The sequence below is a fragment of the Magnolia sinica genome, chromosome 1 (assembly GCF_029962835.1).
Source record: "Magnolia sinica isolate HGM2019 chromosome 1, MsV1, whole genome shotgun sequence".
Lineage (NCBI taxonomy): Eukaryota > Viridiplantae > Streptophyta > Magnoliopsida > Magnoliales > Magnoliaceae > Magnolia > Magnolia sinica.
Window position 1 is genome coordinate 137173996 of NC_080573.1, and position 21592 is coordinate 137195587.

Sequence of the window (21592 nt, forward strand, 5' to 3'; positions counted from 1 at the left end):
CAACGCTTCGCATGGACCAGGCCTTTGTATTCTTATTGTCACTTCTAATTGAGTTTCTTCTTTGAGAAAAGCTTTGATACTCTGGCTGTGTGATGGTTGATACACTAAAGTACTAAGAAATCAATGATTTTTAGATGAATGACTTGAAAAAACTACGGTGATTTATTTTCCTGTCTGGTCAATTGGCAGATAATTAATGGACATTTGAAATGAAAATTAGTTGACATTACAAATTGAACAAATGCATGTTGGTTAATTAGATCAGCTGATAAATCTGATTGGGATAACAGACTATCAACAGTGGGTCCTGCAATTTGAATGGCCTTAGTATTTTGCACGTATACAAATCCCAAGTGCCTGTTAAATCTATTTTCCGGTGTATCTTTATTTGGAAAAAGCAAGACTGTTATAAAGTCATGATAACTCACTCTGATAAATGTCTAACGTTATGCACTAATGCTACTACTTAGCAAGGTGTTAATCTCACCGATTATATTCACGGGCCGCCCGTCAAACATAGATGATATTGTACTTTCACACAGCGTCTTCAACTCCCTTGTTTTTGCCAGGGCTGCCTCCTGCAATACAAAGACCGTAATTCTCATAATTTCTCACTGAAAGAAGATAATTTGATGTTATACTGGGAGGAAGATTCTGCACCTTTTTTTTTCAGTTTATTTTTCTAGTCAGTAGGCCGAGGCTCTTGTTCAGAAAAGAAAGGACGAGCACAGCATGAGGTGATCAACGTATTGAAATTTCTATTGCATGCAAAGGTGATTAAAGAACATGTTCAAAGGATGACCATAGCTGAAGGGAATATGTTGAGATGGATGAGTAGCAAGAAGAGGAAGGATAGAACTAGACATGAATGCATTCGAGCAAAATTAGAGTTGCACCAATAGGTAATACAATGAGGGAAAATAGACATAAATGGTTGGGCCATGTGCAATAGAGACCAAGAATTGTGCTGTTTAGGAGTGAGTTGGTTCAAGTTGAAGGATCTAAAAGGGAGGTATTAAGAAAAGACTTGATGACAAATGGTTTAAACCGAGGATATGGTCCTTGATAGAGTGGAACAACAAGACTGGATGATTAAAGCCGACCCTCCCTCCCTCAAAATAATACTTGCAACAATTTTTAATGCAGGGGCATTTTCACGCGGGGCTCAAGTGGGGTTGCTTGTGGGATGCAGGGGCACACTCGGGGTGGGCGGCGCCCACGGGGGAGGTCTCGTGTTCAAGACTCCTCACCGAGGGTGATTAATGCTCATTTCACACCAGACTCGAGTGGGGTATCCTGTGAGATGTGGGGACACACTCGGGGTGGGCGGCATGTGTGAGGCGGTACCCATGTGATTTGCGGCTCACGAGGGGGGTTCGGCCGAGGTCCTAACCCATAAGATGTGGGGCCTAGGCTATGAAATAAATGGATTAATTTGCCATGCTATAACAGTTTGAGCTTCTTTTTTAATTCGAGCTTTTAGAGCAAGTGGTTAATTGTCCTGCATCAAATTGATAACAGAGCAGGAGATCTCGCGTTCAAGACTCCTCACAGGGGATGATTAATGCAGGGGCATTTTCACACCGGGCTTGAGTGGGGTCGCCTGTGGGATGCAGGGCTACACTCGGGGTGGATGGGGCCTACGGGGGAGGTCTCGTATTCAAGACTCCTCACTGAAGGTGATTAATGCGCATTTCACATCGGGCTCGAGTGGGGTAGCCTATGGGATGCGGGGACACACTCGGGGTGGGCAGCCCGTGTGAGGCGGTACTCATGTGATTTGGGGCCCACAAGCAGGGTTCGGCTGAGGTCCTAACCCATGAGATGTGGGGCCTGGGTTATGAGATAAAATGATTAATTCGCCATGCTCTAACAGTTTGAGCTTTTAGAGCAAGTGGTTAACTGTCCTGCATCAATTTTCCCTAAAAAAATCCATGTATCGGACCATCATACCTAACATGTCAACTAGACAATGCCTGATCTACGTTCTTTTGTTTGAATGCTCTCAGATGGATGGTTAGGATTGTAAACACATACTCTCATGCTCTCATGAAAAGGTGATTAAAGCCGACCCCAACTCCCTCCCTCTACATTCTTTTGTTTGAAGGTTGTCATTAGGGGTGGTTAGGATTGTCAACACATGCCCTGTGAAAGGTAAACAATATAGAAGGATCACAAGGGGCCCCATGCTCCTCGGGGCACAGCAATATTCTCTTCGCCATATATTCACCTGTATTAGATAAACTTCTAAAATTTGATGTTTATTGAGTGCGATCTGTACACCATACATATGGCAGAAGGGATGAGATACAGCTTTGCAAATTCACAATTTATTTGGTGGGGTTCTCTGCAGCTTCCTAGTAAAATAATAATAATTTAATTTAAATAGGGTGGTTGATTTGCAGGATTTTTTCTGAAAATGGTATAAATAGGGCAGCAATTGCGCAATCACATGGGTGGGACACTTTGTGCACAAGGGTATGCATTCCGAAATGTTGTAAAAAATTTATATTTAGCAGGCCAAGGAATTTGCTGTAGAAATGATATAATTGCTTAAACTTAGTTTATACCAATCCGCCTTATATATGATACACTTCCTAGAACCTGTAAATTTAGGCTGACAATTTTAGATTTAGATTTGGATGGTGAAGAAGTAAATGTTATCACATTATAACATGACCATGGATCATCATCGTCATCGTCTTAACATTTCTCCCATCAATTTGGGGTTGGCTTGTCAACCTTCCTCTTTCACCCAGATTCTTAGAATAGGGCATGGCAGAGGCTCACATGGATGTATCTCACATGCCAGCATGGTCCTACCCAGTATCAAACCCAGCAGTCAGCACAACATTACATGCATGCCCCAAAGGGTGAGCCGCAAGCAAAGTTGGGACACAAAGTGGCAGTTGCTAGAAAATATATATTATGAATCTATGTTGTGGGTCCTGAAATTAGACTCTGATGGGATGAATGTATATCAAGGCGCCTAAGCATGATCGATTATAGAAGTCAATAACAAAGAAAAGCAGCACATCCGAACTTACCTGCTTTGGCCAGGATGAGGATAGCGCATTATGCAGCTCCATTCGTTTGGCTGACAAATCCTTCAAGCTCTCTTTCAATTTCACTTCATGATGCTTCTTTTCCTCCAATGTGGAGACTAATCTTTCTAAAAATCTGAAATTTTAATACATTTGGCATCTAAATCAAATGTATAACCAAACCAAGGATGACCTGTAACTTCTTTTCAAGCAAGGCAGCGAACCACTATGGGGTAGAAGAGAACAAAGCAGCAAGTAGAATGGGCAATTTTTCCAAAACCGCGACAATAATAAGGGCCTGGTTGTGTGAAAACTGTCAGGAATCCCTTTGGATTCTAACAAAATCTCACAAGCAGAACCCATGCCTCCCCTACAGATTTGACTGCTATTTGTGGGAACGCATCTTACAGAACCAAATTTGGTTTCCTCCATTCATGAAACTCATTTCCTTTTAATGGCGCATTCACCCAAAATGACAGGAACATTTCTGGCATGTAGCCGTGGATCCTTCTTGTCAGTTTCTGTCGGAATGCAAATGGACTCTCAATTAAGACTCAAGTTGAATCATAAATCATTTTCCACGGCGTTTGAATTGGTTGATGGGATTTGAAACATGAATTCAAGAACTAAAACAACGGTTAACAAAATTTTACATATCTACTCATGCTTTGAGGAAGATCCAGCAAATAAACGGTACTCCAATGTAGGCTAATTGTTTTAACTTCTTAATATAGGCTAGGTGTTAAACGTAAAAGGCAGGTTTCTATTTCAAAACTTGGAAACATACTAACATCTTTCTTTCTTTCTTCTTCTCTTTTTATTTTTTATTTTTTTATTTTTTTGAAGGGTAACATAGTAACATCTCACGGTATAGCCAAAAAAGAAAAAAGAGGATATATCATACCATGCTCAGTGCAAGAGTTGTACACAATGCTCGGGTTCTCTGTTTCTACAAGTAGGCCCATGGTCAGTTATCCAAACCATTGATAGAATGAAACCAGTGTAGATGGTCCATGCACAAAATGCCCCTCACATTGGAAGATCCTAGCCATCAAATCTTTAGCATTTTCTCGGTTGCATGTGATTTTTCTTATGATTTCTGAGTTTTCTTATGATTTTCCTTATACCATACATTTAACTAAGATAACAAGGGCAGTTACTGTACTTTCTTTCTTAATCATCCATTTTCTAGACGTCTTGAAGGGCTACTATTACCCATTTGGGAGATCTTCGAGGCATGGAGCATCCACAGTGGGTTGGTCCAACCACGTTTGAGATCAGTGAAAGATGGGGCTCCATTGTACCAACTGAAAACCCAAGTAACTGTACAAGATCTCGTGCTGAACACTGTACGATACCTAAAAGGTGAAACCCACGAAGCAGAGCCTAATTTGCTGTCCGTTCCATCAATATTTTCACAAATTGGTGGCAATGACATTCCAAAAAAATATAGAAATAACACACAAAGCTCGTGGTGTGCTGTAAAGGCCGTTACGTAAAGGTAATGGTGGCAACCATTACACGTTACGGGATCATAACGGCCGTAACAGCTGTTATGGAAAAAATGACCCATAACTACTGTTAACAGCCCTTTATGCCCCCTGAAAAGGCCGTAACAGCCCCGTAATGGTTTGTTACGGGGCATATACAGGTTTTTCAAAGAAAAAAAATCAACATTATGGGGTAGATATAGGGTTTTCAAGTTTTTTCTTTTCAATTAAAAAATTAAAGAGAGAGAGAGAGAGAGAGAGAGAGAGAGAGAGAGAGAGAGTGTGTGTGTAACTGCTGTTACGGGAGCCGTAACAGCCATTACGACCCATATTGTAAAGGTAACGGTGGTGGCCATTACAGCCACCATTACTGTTCAAGCTATAATGTCAAGCATTACCTTCTGGAGTTGAGAGTCAAGATCAAGTCGCGCGTCTTCCTGTTTGTGAGCAAAGAAATGGCCAAAGATACGTCTGATAGCATTGTCTGAATTGCATCAGAAGCATATTGCTGTAGCACAAATGGCGCAACCGCCTGAACTTGATGTTGCAAAGAGGAAGTCTCTTCACTACTCATCTCTACTATACGTTGATTCAGAAACGACTTGAGCTGAAAACAATCAAAACAATACATAATGATTATCATATAAATCAGAAAAGCACAAACACAGAAATTTCCCCATGTCCTGAAAGAAATGTTTCCCATCAAAAATCATGTTCTCAATACATGGATATAAAATAAGGCAACATTAAGACAAGAAAAAGATAAACCAATAAGATAAAAATGTTTTTTTATAATGACGACAAGGTGTCCCCGCCCCTTTAAGGTAAGATAAAAATGTTTTTCTATAATGACGACAAGGTGTCCCCGCCCCTTTAAGGTAAGAAAAAAATGTTGGATCATCAAATACCTCAAACAAGTCATCAAGAATCTTATTCCTATACTCGGTCTCCAAAAGCTGGCTTCTTTCTTCCTCAATGTCCTGGGTTTGCACTGATGCGTCTGGAATACATAGCTGAGGTTCCAGTTCTTGGTCCGGCAGAACAGCATCGTCAAGCACTTCGACTTGAGGATTTTCAATGCTGATATCCCAGCATACGTCTGACTTAGAACTCTCCACATGAGGGCCATCTTCCACTTTCTTTAGCGAAGCCTCATCAGACGCCCCACCGTTGTCTGTTAGAGAAGCCTGCAAGTCTTCATTTGGATTGACTATTTCATAAGTACCAAACTCATTGCCCATTTCATCTGTCTGTTCAATGGTTCCAATTCCCCAATCAATCTCCGCATTATCCACTGAAATATCCCAATCAATATTAACTGTTGCCACATGAACATCAGCTAACTGATTCACTTTTGACTTTGATGAATCCTTTAGAGAATCGATGACCTCAGGACCCACAGAAACATTCAGAGAAGGGGGTTTTTCATGGAGGTCCCTCAGATTTGGTAGCACAATGCCCAAAGTTTTCTGCAGCCACCATGACAAACTAAATTTATAAGCATGAATAACAGCATCAACCTACAATTGCATGTCAGCAAAGTAAGCTACATGTTGGGAGTACAGAAGTTGGAATAAGCACAAGGTACCAATATGAATTCAACGTCCAAAACGTCAGCTATTATTAGACCTACCTCTTTCTCTGTGTGAGCATCTCTAACAAAGTTTGAATAATATTCAATCCCCCTTGATACAGATTCGCCATTTAAGACTTCCAAAATCCTGCTGAATGTTGTGGGAAGAGATTTTGCAATCTCTAGAAGTTCCAGCTTCACATTTTTCCCCTGAGAAGGGAAATTATTAAGGTTTTAGTTGATCATTCATCTTCACGAGCATTGATGGAGATGCCCGAGAGAAACCCAAGTTGGAAAAGCAGTCATAGATTAAGCCCAAAAATCAGAACCTGTAATCCGAGCTCTTGACAAGCTTCCACATATTTGGCTGCCGATAAAGCTGCATTTCTTTTAATATCAGCCTCTTTACGATCCAGTTCTGCTAGTTGTTGCTGAATCTTTTGTACCTGCTTTTTCTGATAGGGACTTCAAAATATCCAACATGATGGTAAATATAATTAGCGGCATCACGTAGATGTTTCTTACTATTATATAAATATGGTAAAGTGAAAGTCCTGCGAATGGAAGGCTGCCTCCCCTTTATCATTTTCTTCCTATTCTATTTATTTTTTCTGTTTTCCAATAATAAGACCACATTAGTAGCAATCTGGGATGCATCAAACATGTTTCAATCTAGTGGACTACTGATGGAAAGTACACTAAGGGCTTGTTTGTTAAATCTGAGGTCGGAATTCTGAATCTGAAATCTTAATCTAAAGTTTGAAATATGAAGTTGGACAACTAGTAGTGAATCTAGAACAACCGGTTTGTTAACTAACGTCTGGAATATTTGAAATATGTTAATTTGACACATTTACTAATATAAAACAACCGTGATTGAATCCCTACCATTAAAAACTTCATGGATTCCACCGGAATATTTATTTGCCATCCAACCTGTTGATAAGGTCACGAACAGCTAGATGAAGAGACGACACAAATATCACCTTGATCCAAAGCTTTTGTGGCCCGCAAGAAGTTTTAAATTGTCAATCACCAATGTTTCCTATACTATGGTCTATCTAGGATTTGGAGTTGCTTTATTTTTTGGATCATGCCCTAAAATAAGCTTTCAATACGGATGGATGGTGTGGATGTAGTCACATACATCACAATGGGCCCCACTGTCAAGGATCCCACCCACCTCGGTGGATTTGGGGTCACACCTAATCCACTCCCCCCAAATCTAGGCAGGGATTGCATACTACCCCCACCAGGATCTAGCTAGAGACGGATAGTCTTGTCAAGGGCTTTGTGGGGCCTACCGCTATGTATATATTTTATCCACACCATCCATCCATTTTTCCATATCATTTTAGAAAATAAGACAAAAAACAAGGTAGATCTAAGGCTCAAGTGGGCCACACTACAAGAAACAGTGGGAATTGAGTGCCTACCATTGAAAACTTCTTGGGGCCATAGAAGGCTCTGATCAAGCTGAATTTTGTGCTTTCCCTTCATCCAGGTCTGTGTAACCTTATAAAGAGGTTTAGATGGTAAATAAGCTTCTTGGTGGACCTCAGGAAGGTTTTAACAGTAGTTGTTCCATTCCCACTACTTTTTGTGGTGTGGTTGACCTGAGCTTTGGATGTGCCTATTTTTTGGGATCATGCTCTAGAATGATATAGAAAAGTTGATGGACGGTGTGGATCTAACACATAAATCATGGTGGGCCCAGAGAAGTGTCACACGTTAAAAGTTAGGTTGTGTATTGTCAAACAACCATTTACTCTAAAAGCTTAAGCTGTCAGAGTGTGGTGTATCAATGTATATCAAGGGACTTTATCACTTCAACACCCCCCCGCACGTGCAAGGTGGGAACTCCGCACGGGAACATATTGACGAAGGTGGAGGGACACTCACACCATAAATAGGCCGGGCTTATTTCCCGGTCCTTGGGCTGGACCTGATTTTCCTGACCCCTCGTGGGAGAATAATATATTAGCGAGACATATTTGCTGCCCTTGAGATTCGAACATAGGACCTTCCACTCTGATACCATGTCAAACAACCATTTACTCTAAAAGATTAAGCTGTCAGAGTGTGGTGTATCAATGTCAAACAACTATTTACATTAAAGGAGAAAACATCTGTCGCACAGGGCAATTTTGGATTTTTTAAAAAAAGTTTGCGGAGCGCATTCTGGATTCACCATTAAGCTAGACTTCGGTTATCGAAAAAAAATTCAGCATAAAATGACGGAGAGCTTTCCATGTTCGGCATTAACAAACACTACTAAACACCGAGCACTTTCTGAATTCCGCATTACGTAAAAAATTTCAGTGTTAACAAACAGGCCCTAACTATATGGATACATGTCCGATCAATGACCACCTTGTAAGTGCACTTGCTTGGTTTTTGAGCCAGCACATGTTAAGAGCAGGATCCACCTCCCCTCTCTTTGGCTTAATAAAATTTTGTCATTATTTGAAAAAAAAAAAAGTGGGTTCCTCCTATGAATAGCCCCAGATCCTACACAAGTGTGATGTTTTAGTTTGCATGGAAAATGCTGATACTGCTACCATTCTCTTTCTCATGGCCAACATCAAATCGTCCTGATTCTAGGTTACAACATATAAAGTGGGACCCACCGCCCACCCAAGATTCCAGATATCAGTTTCAGGGGGCATATCAGCCTGGCCAAAACGATATGATATGGGGTGTATTGGCTCTGTACAGGATGGACTGGACCAGACCATAATGTCATGATTTGTTGTTGGCCAAAAAATGCAAAAATGAAAAAAGAGGAAATGCTAGAATCTATCATTTATTTCTAGTTTTGACATTGTATCCAAAGGTATCAGACCCGAGACCTTTTTTGGTAAGAATGCTGTTTGTTGGCCTAACCTATTGAAACCTGAGTTTTAAGTGATTGATATTAACCATTGGATTGCCAATTTTGATTGTTACAGGCTTCCTAACATGTTTTAACTGAACATCATGGGAATTATAACTGCCTCTGAAATTTTAGTATCTATGATAATAATCACAAATATAGTGAAAAAGACATTTCCTAACTCAATCCAAGACTATGATGCACTATCATGCTCAAACTGTGTTTTGCTCCAGAAAGGGATTACTTCTACTAAAAAAAGAGTGATTAGCCTTCCTCTACAATTGAAGTAAAAAGTAAGGAAAAGGAGAAATAAGTTGAAACATGTGGGCATCTTGTAGGCATATTGGCCATGATGCAATACATCATACACAGTCATATAGGCACTGCTTAGTGATTTTTGACATTGGCCGTTTCAACCTGTATCAAATATTTGTATTGGCTGATGAAGATATGATATGCCCATATAGGCTAATACAATGCAGATATTTCAAACCATTGGATCACCAGCTAAATGGCTTGGATCTTGCACAACCTTCCTATATTGGCATGTGCTCAATATCTTTCTGCATGGCCATGGCATTGTGTGGTTCCCTACTAGTTTTGTTTATGAAAAAAAGGCCAACTGAGATCCACTTACATTTCATAGTTAACGTTTTGAACCATTATCTGCGCAGCCTCACCAAGATAAATATAGTCCTTCTCGAAAGCTCGGACAATGGACTCCCATTCGCCCTGCCAAAAGACAACGGATGCATGTGACAACTAACAAATAAAGGGAATGCAAAACATGCAAAATGAGGTGCAGAAAAATAATGATTAGATACAGGAACAAGAGTGTCTCCATAGATCTTACAGCAGAGCCAGACAGTCGGCCAAAAATATTCCGACTTTCTGGAGTCAATTTAAGAAGAATGTCATATATTTGCTTTGCTTCCAGGTATCCAATTGCTGAAAACAGTAGAACAAAAGAAATTTTCAGTTGAGTAGATTTCTACCAAATGAAGCACATTGTTCAGTGATCCAAACTGCCCAACACATACAATGCAGAAAGCTTTCCACCTCTAATGGGTCCTGTGGTTCAGTGATCCAAACCATCAATATGAATGGCCCCACCAAGGACTGCCGCATGTCCCAGAAAAATCCCCATTTCTCAGTTGAGCATGGACAATTGCTAAACCCATTGTTCGAAGTATCCCCGATATTATCCGTATTGATAACACTAGTAGTGATACCAATAACATTGGTAGTCTCATAAATTCTAGGTATTGGGGATGTATCACTAAGTATCACCAATATTTTCAACTATGTAAATGTATGGCTAAGTATCACCAATATTTTCAACTATGTAAATTCCAGGTGTTGATTGTATCGCCAATATTTTAGACTGTGTAAATTCTAGGCATCGCTTGTATTGCCAGTGTATCAATGATATTTTAATAATATTGCCAATGTATCGATCTTGCCAAAAATTTGTTTACTAAAAGAATTTCCATTTCAAATTTTTTTTTTTTTTTTTAATGGGCGCATGATTGTATGCAGTGTTTAAATTGTTGGCGATTACATTGATTATATTGCAATATTATCATTATCGCAACATGGGTGATATCGAGACCACCGTCTTTCGTTTCCTTTCCAGTTGTCAATGATTTATCAGTGAAATATCATGTGTTGTCGATATTATGAAATTTCGATAGATGTTTGGATGGAAGGTTGGATGGTTGGATGGATGGGATGGTTGGACTAGTTTCTTATGACAACACAGGGTTTTAGGCCCCCATTAAATGGAAACTTATTATGTATGCATTACTTATGCAATTTTTTTATTCCTAAACACGCAAATATATACATTTTATCGTCTTCCAAAGTTTTACTGAAAAATTCTAACGCTTTGTTTCCCCGCATTTCCGGTTATCAGCAATATTGATATTGCTTCCGTATCCCCGGCCAGAGAAACTTGTAGGGATACCGATACTTCCAACACTGGCTAAACCCTAAACCTTTGGGGGAAAAAGAAAAACACAGTAGAATAGAGTTCTACCAAATGGGGCCCCTTGTTAAGCTATCCAAACCAACGAAGACGTAGAAAACAGAAAGCCTTCCACCTATAATGTTCCCACAGTTCAGCAATCCAAATCATCCCACCGACGATCACCACATGGACCCAAAAAAAAAAAAAAAACAAGATTGGAATATCATGGGCATCGAATCTTCGGCCATTTCTTGGTTGAAGGTGAACCGTGCTATCCATGGGTTAAGATCTTCCAATCCGGGAAATTTCAGGCGCACTGGGCCATCCATGGTGGGGACCATCACGCTAACGAATCATTGAACCATAATTGCATGATTGAAGAAACGTAAAATAATAATTTTTTTTTTTTTTTTTTTAAAGGTTACCATCGGAATCTAGGGTCTGGAAGAAAGGGTCGAGATCTTTTGGCAGCGACGAGAAAGCCGACGAAATCCGACTCTTGATCGAGCTCATGCGCTTCCGCCAATCTGACGGTATCTTCTTCCTGTCCACCAGCCATTCTACCAGCCGAGATTTTCAGCGTAGAGAAAAAGAAAATATCGGAATCGTTGATTAAAACGGGATAAATACGAGAAATTGAGAAGAAATTTTGCTTACCTCCAAGACGAGAAAAAGCTATGTCGATCGGAAGATTCCGAATCTCGGCGGCATCCTGCATTTCTGATTTTCTCTTTTCGCGATTTGCAGAGAAATCAGAGCTTTCACGACCGGAGGGAGTGATTGTCTCTGCAGCGTAGAGAGGAATGGGGAATTTTTTGTGCTCCGCCCGAGCATCTCATACGATACTCAGCTTTTCGGTTCGCCGAAAGGTGGGGCCACGGTTCGGTGATCGGGAGCGTTGGAACGTTTGGACCCACCGTGTAACCTGCAAATAGACGGCTAAGAAGAGAAATGCAACAGTAACCGTCCACATTCAATTGAAAAAAGGACCAAGATTGGTGGAGCAGGATCTTCCAGCCTCGGGGGATTTTCATTTTTCACGGTGTCTCCGATCTGGGAGTGGCCTGGGTTTGCACCGATGGTCTAGATTGCTGCAACATGGCCCTGCTTTTACAAACTGAAAACCCGCGTATCGTCTGGTCCGTGATCAAGTACTGGACGGAGTAGAGCACGTTTACTTCGGCCGAGACGGCGGGCGTTGCAAATAAGAGCTGGGCCGGGACCGACTCGACCCGATTCGGATCGAGTAGACCCAGCCGGACCGGAATCCCGACCAAGTCGAGTTTATATAACCCAATCCGACTTGAACCAAAACTCGATCCGAACCGATTTAAAACCCATCTCGGTCCGTGGTATGACCCATGTTTTACACTTTTTCGTGGTCAAGCAAACTAATAACATGTTTGTTTTCTCACTTACGAGATAAAGAAACTGCAAATCAGTAATTATTATTTACCTCTGTGTTTATATCATGTAGCCACCCATTAATGTTGACGTGGTGTTGACGGTAACCTTGTTTTAAAAGCACACCCGGATCCATAGCTCAACTGGCAGACTCAGTGGAGATACCTCGTTTCAACAGTTGAGGTCTTGGCATCGGTCCCTAGTGGGGATATGTACTAACAAGCTAACTCAAAAATTTTAATTTTTTTTTTTTTTTTTTCAAAAAAGCCTTGATTAAAAGGTTCCTACATTTGAAAGGGGCAAAGAAAGTTTTTTCTTGTTAAAATTTATGGGACCCACTATTATATATATGTGTTTGATCAATGCCACCCATTCATTTTTCCCCTTCATTTTATGGCGTGAGCCAAAAAATGAGGTAGATCCAAAACTCAAGTGGACCACTCCATATGAGACAGGAGAAATTGAACGTTTACCATTCATTCCTACTTTGGGACCATAGAAGTTTTGGATCAAGTTGATATTTGTGTTTTCTCTTCATCCATGTCGGTGTGATGCCATGAACAGGTTGGATGACAAGTACACATCATTGTGGGCCCTTGGCTCATTTTTACTTTCAATGGTAGGCATTCATAATTCTCTTTGTTTCCTATGATGTAGTCAATGTTGTATTTGCCTCATACCCTAAAACGGGCACGTAGAACAGATGAACGGCGTAGATCAGACACATGCATAACAATGGGACCCACAAATTATACTGCCATAATTTCAGTTCCTTTACCCTACTATAAGTTATATTACACCGCAAATCACTTTTTTTTACAAACAAGTGCAAATAGCAATAATAACTTATTTACCCTTTCATTTACAATGGAACGGAGAATGTACTGTTTGGCAAGCAAGAGCTTCTATTTTTGCAATTAAAATATGATATTTTTCAATCTCAAATCATTAAAAAAAAAAAAAATCAGAAATTTTCCATCTTTTAATGATCTGGTGACTTGATCCGAACCGTAGCCAACTCGGTATCTCTGATCGAGTCGGACTCGATTCAGATCAACCCAACCAAACTCGGTCCGACTCAACTCGATGCCCACCTCTAGTTGCAATGGGTCGAGTTTGGTCGAGTCAGGGTCATCCTAATGCCTGCCCATTTAAAGAAACGGGCAGACAATTTGACCTGAACCTGAAAGGTGACCTACTACCCTTGGCCGACACGACCATTTAATTCTAACAGGGAGAGTGGATTAGTGAGACTTGGGATCCACCGAAGAAGGTGGGACCCCTGACTGTGGGGTGTATGTGCCTTCAATCTACACCGTCCAACCATTTTGAAAGCTCGTTTTAGGACATGATCCCAAAAACGAAGCTAATTAAAATCTTAGTTGGACCACGCCATAGGAAATAGTCGTGGTTGAATCCCATCATTAAAAACTTAATGGATTCCACCATAACATTTATTGCCATCCAACCTATTGATAAGGTCACAAACATCTACATGAAGAGACCACATAAATATCATCTTGATCCAAAGCTTTTGTGGCCCACAAGAAGTTTTTAATGGTCAATCACCATGGTTTCTTATACGATGGTTCATCTGGGATTTGGAATTGCTTCATTTTTTGGATCATGCCCTAAAATGAGCTATCAATACAGATGGATGGCGTGTATTTAGTCACATACATCATAGTGGGCCCCACAATCAAAGGTCCCGCCCACCTCGATGGATCCCGGGTCTCACATAATTTGCTTCGCTCCCCTAACAAGGGTTAAATTCTCGACCTCACTTAGCATGACCACTTGGTAGAGTTGGGCACGGGACGACTCGACTTGCCTGACTTGACTCATCCAACTCGTTTAGACCCAACTCGATCCAAATCGAATGGGTGAATCGGTCCGAACCAAGTAGGCTTTGCCCCATCCAAACTCAAATCGAGTCGAGTTCAAGTTACCTAGTAACTCGACCCGAAACTCGATTCAGTTAGACTTGACTCGATCTGAACCTGACTCGACTTAGATTTGACTACCCGTCGCACCCGACCCTAACCCAAACTCTCTCTCTCTCCCTCCCTCATCTTCCTCTTCCAAATCCAACAACCACCCACCACCATCACACCCTCCTCCTCCTCCTCCTCTCTCTCTCTCTCTCTCTCTCTCTCTCTCTCTCTCTCTCTCTCTCTCTCTCCTCTCCACTTCCTCCCTCATCTCTTGATCCGATTTGGTGCCAACTCGACCCAACTCAATACTTTTGACTCGGTCGGACTCGGTCCGGATTAGTCCAAACTAGACCCGGACTCAAATCAAGTCAGGCTGAGTTCGGGTCGGGCCTTTTTCAAAACCGGATCGAGTCAGGTCAGCCCTAACTCAGTCTGACTCGACTCATTGCCCAGCCCTACCACTTGGTATGCGGATTTGGCACCACCCAGGACTCAGCTAGAGATGAACGGTCCTTGCAGGTGCTCTATGGGGCCCACCATAATGTAAATGTTTTATCCACGCCATCCATCCTATCTGAAGTTGAGTCATGACTCGCCCAGAGTCTCGGTTGAATCGGCTTACTGACCCCAGTCATGACTCGACGGAGTGTCACGATGCACTGGTCATACAAAGTGGGGCCCATCATACAGTTCACTGATGGTTTTATCTCATGAGGCTCACTTCGGTGTGGAGAATCTCTGACCATCTTTGCTCTTTTTCTCCAAGTATTGTATTTCTATCGTTACTATATGAAGCATTTGTTTTGTATACCACTCCTCAGAGGGTCATGATCACCTGACCTGTATGATTATTTGTTTCCCAATAACTTATCAACAATTTACCCATCAGATCAACGGTCTGGATCAGAGAACCAAGCGCCCTGCGTGTACAACAACGCACATAATGAGACTTGGTCCACTGTTGATTTGATGGGCCCACTGTATATGGAGATCCTAAGCCTTGGACGCTAGACTACAGCCATTATTCAAAAAGCCATCGATGCGATGGCTAGGTTGAAGTGATCAAAATATTAGCCACAAGATGAATGGTGTAGATAACCGAGAGTGGACCCCACCTCTACTGCTGTCGAGGACGAGCAAAAATCACTGAGCTGGTTGTCATCCTCGTTCACTAAATAGGCTTTCGCCACTTATTTTGAAGACCCGGGTGTCAATCGGCCTAGACAACCCACAATGGCCCGTTGGTCTAGGCCGGGTCCCAGCTGAGATCTGCCACTAGGGCCCACAAGAAAAAGAAAAAACCTATGGTAGGCAATGGTTCCAGCTGAGATTTTCCATTAGGGCCCACTAGAAAAAATTACAGTGGCAGGCATTGGTTCACATCAGCCCACAGCTGTGTAGACCAATCTACTTTTTAGGTGGGTTAAAGCCCAGCAATTCAGTTAGATTTTGGCCAACAGATGAAGTTAATGTAAAACCGCACCCTCTGTTGGACCTGAAAAAGTTAGAGAAGATATGAACAGCGGGAGAGGTGCTGGTGGCCGGCTGCGGATCCTCCGATGCCTTGGTTAGGCTTGTAGACGATGATTTCAAAGGTGTAAGCTAGGGTTTAGTTGTCATATTTTCTTCCCCTTTTTTAGTTTATGGTAGTTGTATCTATAGGGTATGGGAGGAGGTTCCGTGCCTCCGTCTCTTAATGTGCGACGCTGGAGAGTCACATTCTGACGAGATTCATATCTCAGATTTACCAAAGTGATATTCGGCTGAGCCCGAATACGTCGGATGTGGAATCGCCCTATATTTCTCGTACCGCCTCTGGCAATGGTCAACCTAGTCAACTTGAGATGTTGAGCAGCTTGGGGCTCCGAACTCGTGCTTCTTCCCCACATATTCTTTACCCATCTCGTGGACATTTTTGGCAGGGCGAGTCCTCTCTCACCGAGCTTCATCCTTTGACTGCTTAGCTCGGCAGCTCCTCTCAAACCCAAAAGAAGTGCTCATCTCGCATCGATGGCCCCTTTGATTGGACCTCGATTACCCGAACTCAAGGGTTCTTCCTCAGATCGAAAGTATATCACTTGTAGATAATAGTCTCTCTTCTCGTGTGAGGGACCAGTTCAATTTTCTCCACATTGTTGTGCTCATAAAGTTAAATGGCCCGGGATCAGGCCAACTCCATCCCTTTCATACCCAATCTAGGTAAGAAACTTATAAATAATCAGACAGTTAATCTCCTAACCAGGACTAAAATAGGATCAATCATATCAGATGCGGGTAGTGTTTGGCTTTTGATTCAAGTTTACTAAATGGGTCTGGCTTAGGTCGTGCATCACGGGTCAGCCATGGGCTTAAATTCAAAACAAGTTGAGAAAATGGTTCAGGCTTAGTTGTGGTCAGGTTCAGTTTGGATTCTTGGCCCCAATACTAAACAACTTTGACGTGGTTGACAAAATGAATTTGGCTTGGGTCATGGGTTGTGGTTTGTGGGTCTGGCCATGGGCTTAAATGAGTCTAGCTCAAACTGGGTCATAAGATGTGCTCATTTAGATTCTTAGCCCATTTACTAAACAGGTTTAGTCCAATGGTCAACCCAACCCCACCTCTAACTGAAATTGGAGCCCAATCAAGGAAAGGCACATAGACAGTAGGATTGGCAAATGTGTCAGTCAGGGTCATGGTGAACCAGAGCGTGATCCGTTCCTAAATAGGCTAAACTTCGGTGAAAACTTGACCCACAGCCCATTAGCTGATAGCCCAACTCAATCCATCTGTAATTCAGACGCCCAACCCCTGCCTGACCTGACTCTTTAATTGTAATGGTTTGGGCTCAAGCAGCCTGACCTGACCCAGCATGACCACACCTTGGGTTTAAGAATTGAATATAGGGCAAAAGGTACGCCTCACCCTGCATGGCTGATGGTACATACATATATACATACACACGTACATATATCATGTGTATGTATCTACATGTTCTAACCTGAGCCTGACCCACTTCCTATTTATCTTGGCCCAACCCACCCACCACAGAAGTGGGTTGGCCCTTTGACTGGAAGCCCGGCCCAACCCATTGCCACCCTATCAAATATGAACCTTACGATCCGCACACGTAAATTATGTTTGGGCCCTTAGTTTCTACAAGTGGGGCCAAGATCCGGTGATCTAGACCGTTGATGATGAGCAGTGGATGCCATATTTCTAGAAATTTCCTGATGAGATTACTACCAGGCTGAGGAACTATACCAGCGGTACGCTAAAGGTAGGACGTATAGAATTATCCAGTCCGGGATATTTTAGGACACTAGCCATCCACATTGAAACATCCCATGTCAACGGTTTGGATCACTGAATCACGGTCCCCCCTAAAAAACTGAAGAGCATGGACATAATAAGGATACCATGCATATCCTTAGAGCGTGGATCATACAAAAGACAGACCCGTTTATAAAATGGGCCAAGAATTCAGACTCGATCCAAAGGGACCCGACCCACTACGGATGGATGACTATGGACACGTCCAATGAAATGTATAAATTAGGATCTTCTATATATTTCCTTTAATTTCATGACCATAATTACAGATTGCCATTGGCAAATCGTATTTGATAAAATCTCTAATGTGGCTAATTACTAGAGTAGGATATCAAATCCTACTCACTCCACACGTGCCAATGCAGCGCATAAGTACGAGATCTGGTCCTTTCATAAGATCGGCCCCACTGCGTATGTGTCCTGGAATAAAAATACGCAGACTATTTCATCAGGTGCTCCACCAGTACCTCGACTACGAACCGTTATTCATTCTTTTCAACTTTTCCTCGTCCATAGAGCAGATACGAACTGAGTTAGCTCAGTTAACTCGCTCGGCTTGACGCGAAAAAGTTTAATTCAACTTGTTCGAAATTGAGTTCGGGCTCAGTTTAGCTGATTTTTAGAGTTTGAAAAATTTTCAAGCTGAGTTTGAGCTTGTCTGAGCTTGACTTGACTTGGATCAAACCTCAACTCGAATGGAAACAATTTGATGGCTTGGTTATTTTGATATTAATGTTGCCCACTAAGTGCTTGATGAAATGACTTAAGAAAGTGTTATCTTGAGTGTATACATTCTCCAAAGGATTAGCTAGTGGCGACGAAGCAATGAATATAAAACAAGTTATTACAACAAACCAAAAAAAATAAAATTACTATCCGTGTACCTTGATTTTGATGTTACCTATTGACTGTTTAATGAAATTCCTATAAATTATTATTGCTATCATGCATATCATGAGAAATTGAAAGTTCACTAGCTAATCAAGCTGACTTGGCCAATCAGGCCAAGCTGCTGATCGAGCCGAGCTGACCTTGCCAATCAGGCTCAAGGACTGAGTCGAGCCAAATTGGAGCTGGGGTCAACTAACTAGTGGGTGAGCCAAGTTAAGTTGTGCCAAGCTTGACCCCGTTGAACCTGTGTACAGCTCATACAAACGCAATCTACTGGAGGAGAATATTTTGATTTTTGCGCCAAGCGGATAGGCAAAAGAATAAGGCCCACCTAATCAACGGCCCACATCTCAAGGGTCATTATTGAGTCCTGGTTAGTGTCAATTTGCACCTCCTTCTGGTCCACGTTACACATACCATCCACGCATTCAAATTTGCATCGTCCAAATTGTGGGCCCAATTGTTAACGGAGCATAGCATGAAAATCACACTTATTAGAAATCTGATATTGGCCGTTAAATGTACGGCAGTCCATCTCCGTCCAAACTGTCCATTTGATTATTACCAGTTGGATGGTTCCGATCATCCAATGACTTTGTTTTGGGGTCCATGCTCCGTTGACATTGGGCCCCAAGATTTTGATGATCATATGGCGTGCATGTTTGCCAAATGTACGGTGGACGAGTTGCTGGACATAGAAAAACCATTGAAATAGAAAATTGTTTTTTCGACGTTTCATCTTATCCCACTTGCAATGATATTGACAGCTGCCCACATTTTCATGTTGCCTGGTGCAGCATTTAAAAAAGAAATGGTGTTGGTTGATGGAAGGAATGGCGTCCAGCCGAACTCTTCTGCACCAATGAAATAATAACATTCGTGCCATGGCCCAAAATTCAGGCCAATCTGCTGATCACTAGTGGCCAAATTGAGAAACTAATGGTAGCCCCACGTTTTTGGGCCATGTTTCAATCGAGCAATCGGGATCGTCTGATCATGAATTTTAAGGTTGTTGGTACACACACTGTTAAATCACACTTCATTGTTAGCCACATACGCCTGGGAATCCATACTAAGACCTCAGTAGTGTTGAAACGATGTATCTTTAACTCGTTCTACCACTTGAGCTAGATCTCATCATATTGAGCAAACTCTGTTGGGCCCACCATGAATGTAAGTGGTTTATCCATGCCGTCCATCCGTTTTCCCAGATCAATTAAATGGTTGAAACCAAAATTGAAGCATGCACAAAGCTTAAGTGGACCATAGCATAGGAAACAGTGGGAATAATGATTTCCACCGTTGAAACCTTGCTAGGCCCCACAGTGATGTTTATTTATCATCCAACCTGTTCATAAGATCACAAAAACATGGATGAAGGGAAAACACAAATATAAATTTAATCCAAAACTTCAGTGGCCTTCAAGAAATTTTCAACGGTAGATGTTCAATTCACACTGTTTTCGGTGGTGTGGTCCATTTGAGCTTTGATATGCTTAATTTCTGGGTTGAAGCTATAAAAGTATCTTTAATATGAATGGAAGGAGTGGATAAAATATATAAATCACGGTGGACCCCACAGACTTTAAGCGTACTGAGTTTCTCGTTACGCAGTCCGCTTCCTGAAATAGGACGGAGTTGCTTCCGATGGGAAGTGGGGAATGGTAAGGTGTCGGGGGTTGTACCACACCCCGTGCTACGGCTATCTCCCTTACCATACATTTGCCATGTACCTTAAATCAGAACCATCCAAACATTGGGACCAATGTAGATGGATTATAATCCAAACCTTTCACTAAAACTAGGATATCAATTCGTCAATTGGTAAGCATCTGACAGACAGTAAAATGAAAGCCCTGATCATCCAATCAGTTCATTTTTTCGGCACAATACTGATCCAAAGTGTGCCCTAATATTTGTACGGTTTGGATGTGAGGAAAATGGCACATGTAGAGTACAGTATCCAGTCCATCACCTGTACTTGTGGAATAATGCAAAGACTTCATCATTGTCCTTGATCTGATCCCTTTAAAAGTGAATTAATGAGGCCCACTAAAAAGTAGTTGGGGGCATGGGATGTGGACATGAGAGTCCTGGACGAGGATTTTTAAAGGAAAAGCTGCAGCCAAACAGGACGCACATGGGGGAGAGACAATGATCACATGTTGCTGGAGACAACAAGGGAGCTTGTCATGTCCCTCCATTTCAAACCATGGGCCCGTGGCCCTACTTATCTTGAATTCTTCCTTTTGTAACTGGCAACGTAGTGCATTTTGGGCCCACATTTCAGGCCCATTGCCTTTTAAAAGTGTCATTTCCATGGAAGCGGATTGCCTCTGCCACCCGCCACAGGGATATCCCCTGGCACGACGTGGGCCAAGCTCTGTGGAGCCCACCGTGATGTATGTGTTTTATTCATGCCGTCCATCCGTTTTTCCAGCTCATTTTAGGTCATGAGCCCAAAAATGATATAGACCCAAAGCTCAAGTAAACCACAACAAAGAAATCAGTGAGGGATTAAATGTCCACCGTTGAAAACTTGTTTGGGCCACAGAAGTTTGGATCAAGCCTGTGTTCTTTGGGGCACAGAAGGATGGATGGCAAATAAAACATCATGGTTGCCTCCAAGAATCTTTCAACGGTGGGTATTCAATCTCCACTGTTTTTCTGTGGTGTGGTCTTCTTGACCGTTGGATCTGCATCATTTTTGCACTCATGTGCTAAAGTGAGCTGGAAAAACGAATGGACAGCATGGATAAAACACATAACCCTACAGAACTTGGGCCTCGACAAGGATATCACAGGCAATCCGCCCTCATTTCCACGTTACAACCCCTTTGTATAAGACAAAAAAATTTCACTCTGGCATCGTGTAACGGATGATACGCAGGCAGCTAAAAATTACGTAGACATTACATACGTTACATACAAGTAATCCAAATTAAAGTTTTAAAAAACTGGTCCCAGTTTAGATGCAGCGTGAACCAAAATTTATGTTTATCTGATAATCTGAGTGTCAGATTGGTGGACAGTTATAGGCTGTTAAAAATGAAAAATAATCAATGGTCCATTTTTAACAAACAAGTTTCCAGGAATCGGC

The 21592-nt window shown here is 41.9% G+C and overlaps 1 protein-coding gene across 1 annotated transcript; it reads right to left on the reverse strand.

Annotated features, from left to right (window-relative positions):
• Positions 1-233: 233 nt before the first annotated feature.
• LOC131220088 (CDK5RAP3-like protein) lies at positions 234-12035 on the reverse strand. The gene is made up of 10 exons (XM_058215060.1): positions 11609-12035; positions 11377-11511; positions 9836-9930; positions 9620-9714; positions 6437-6572; positions 6168-6317; positions 5443-6003; positions 4933-5141; positions 3048-3180; positions 234-578 (listed from the first exon to the last, which is right to left on the reverse strand). Exons 1-10 carry the CDS (start codon positions 11667-11669, stop codon positions 447-449), a joined length of 1707 nt encoding a protein of 568 aa, XP_058071043.1. The 5' UTR covers positions 11670-12035; the 3' UTR covers positions 234-446.
• Positions 12036-21592: the final 9557 nt, after the last annotated feature.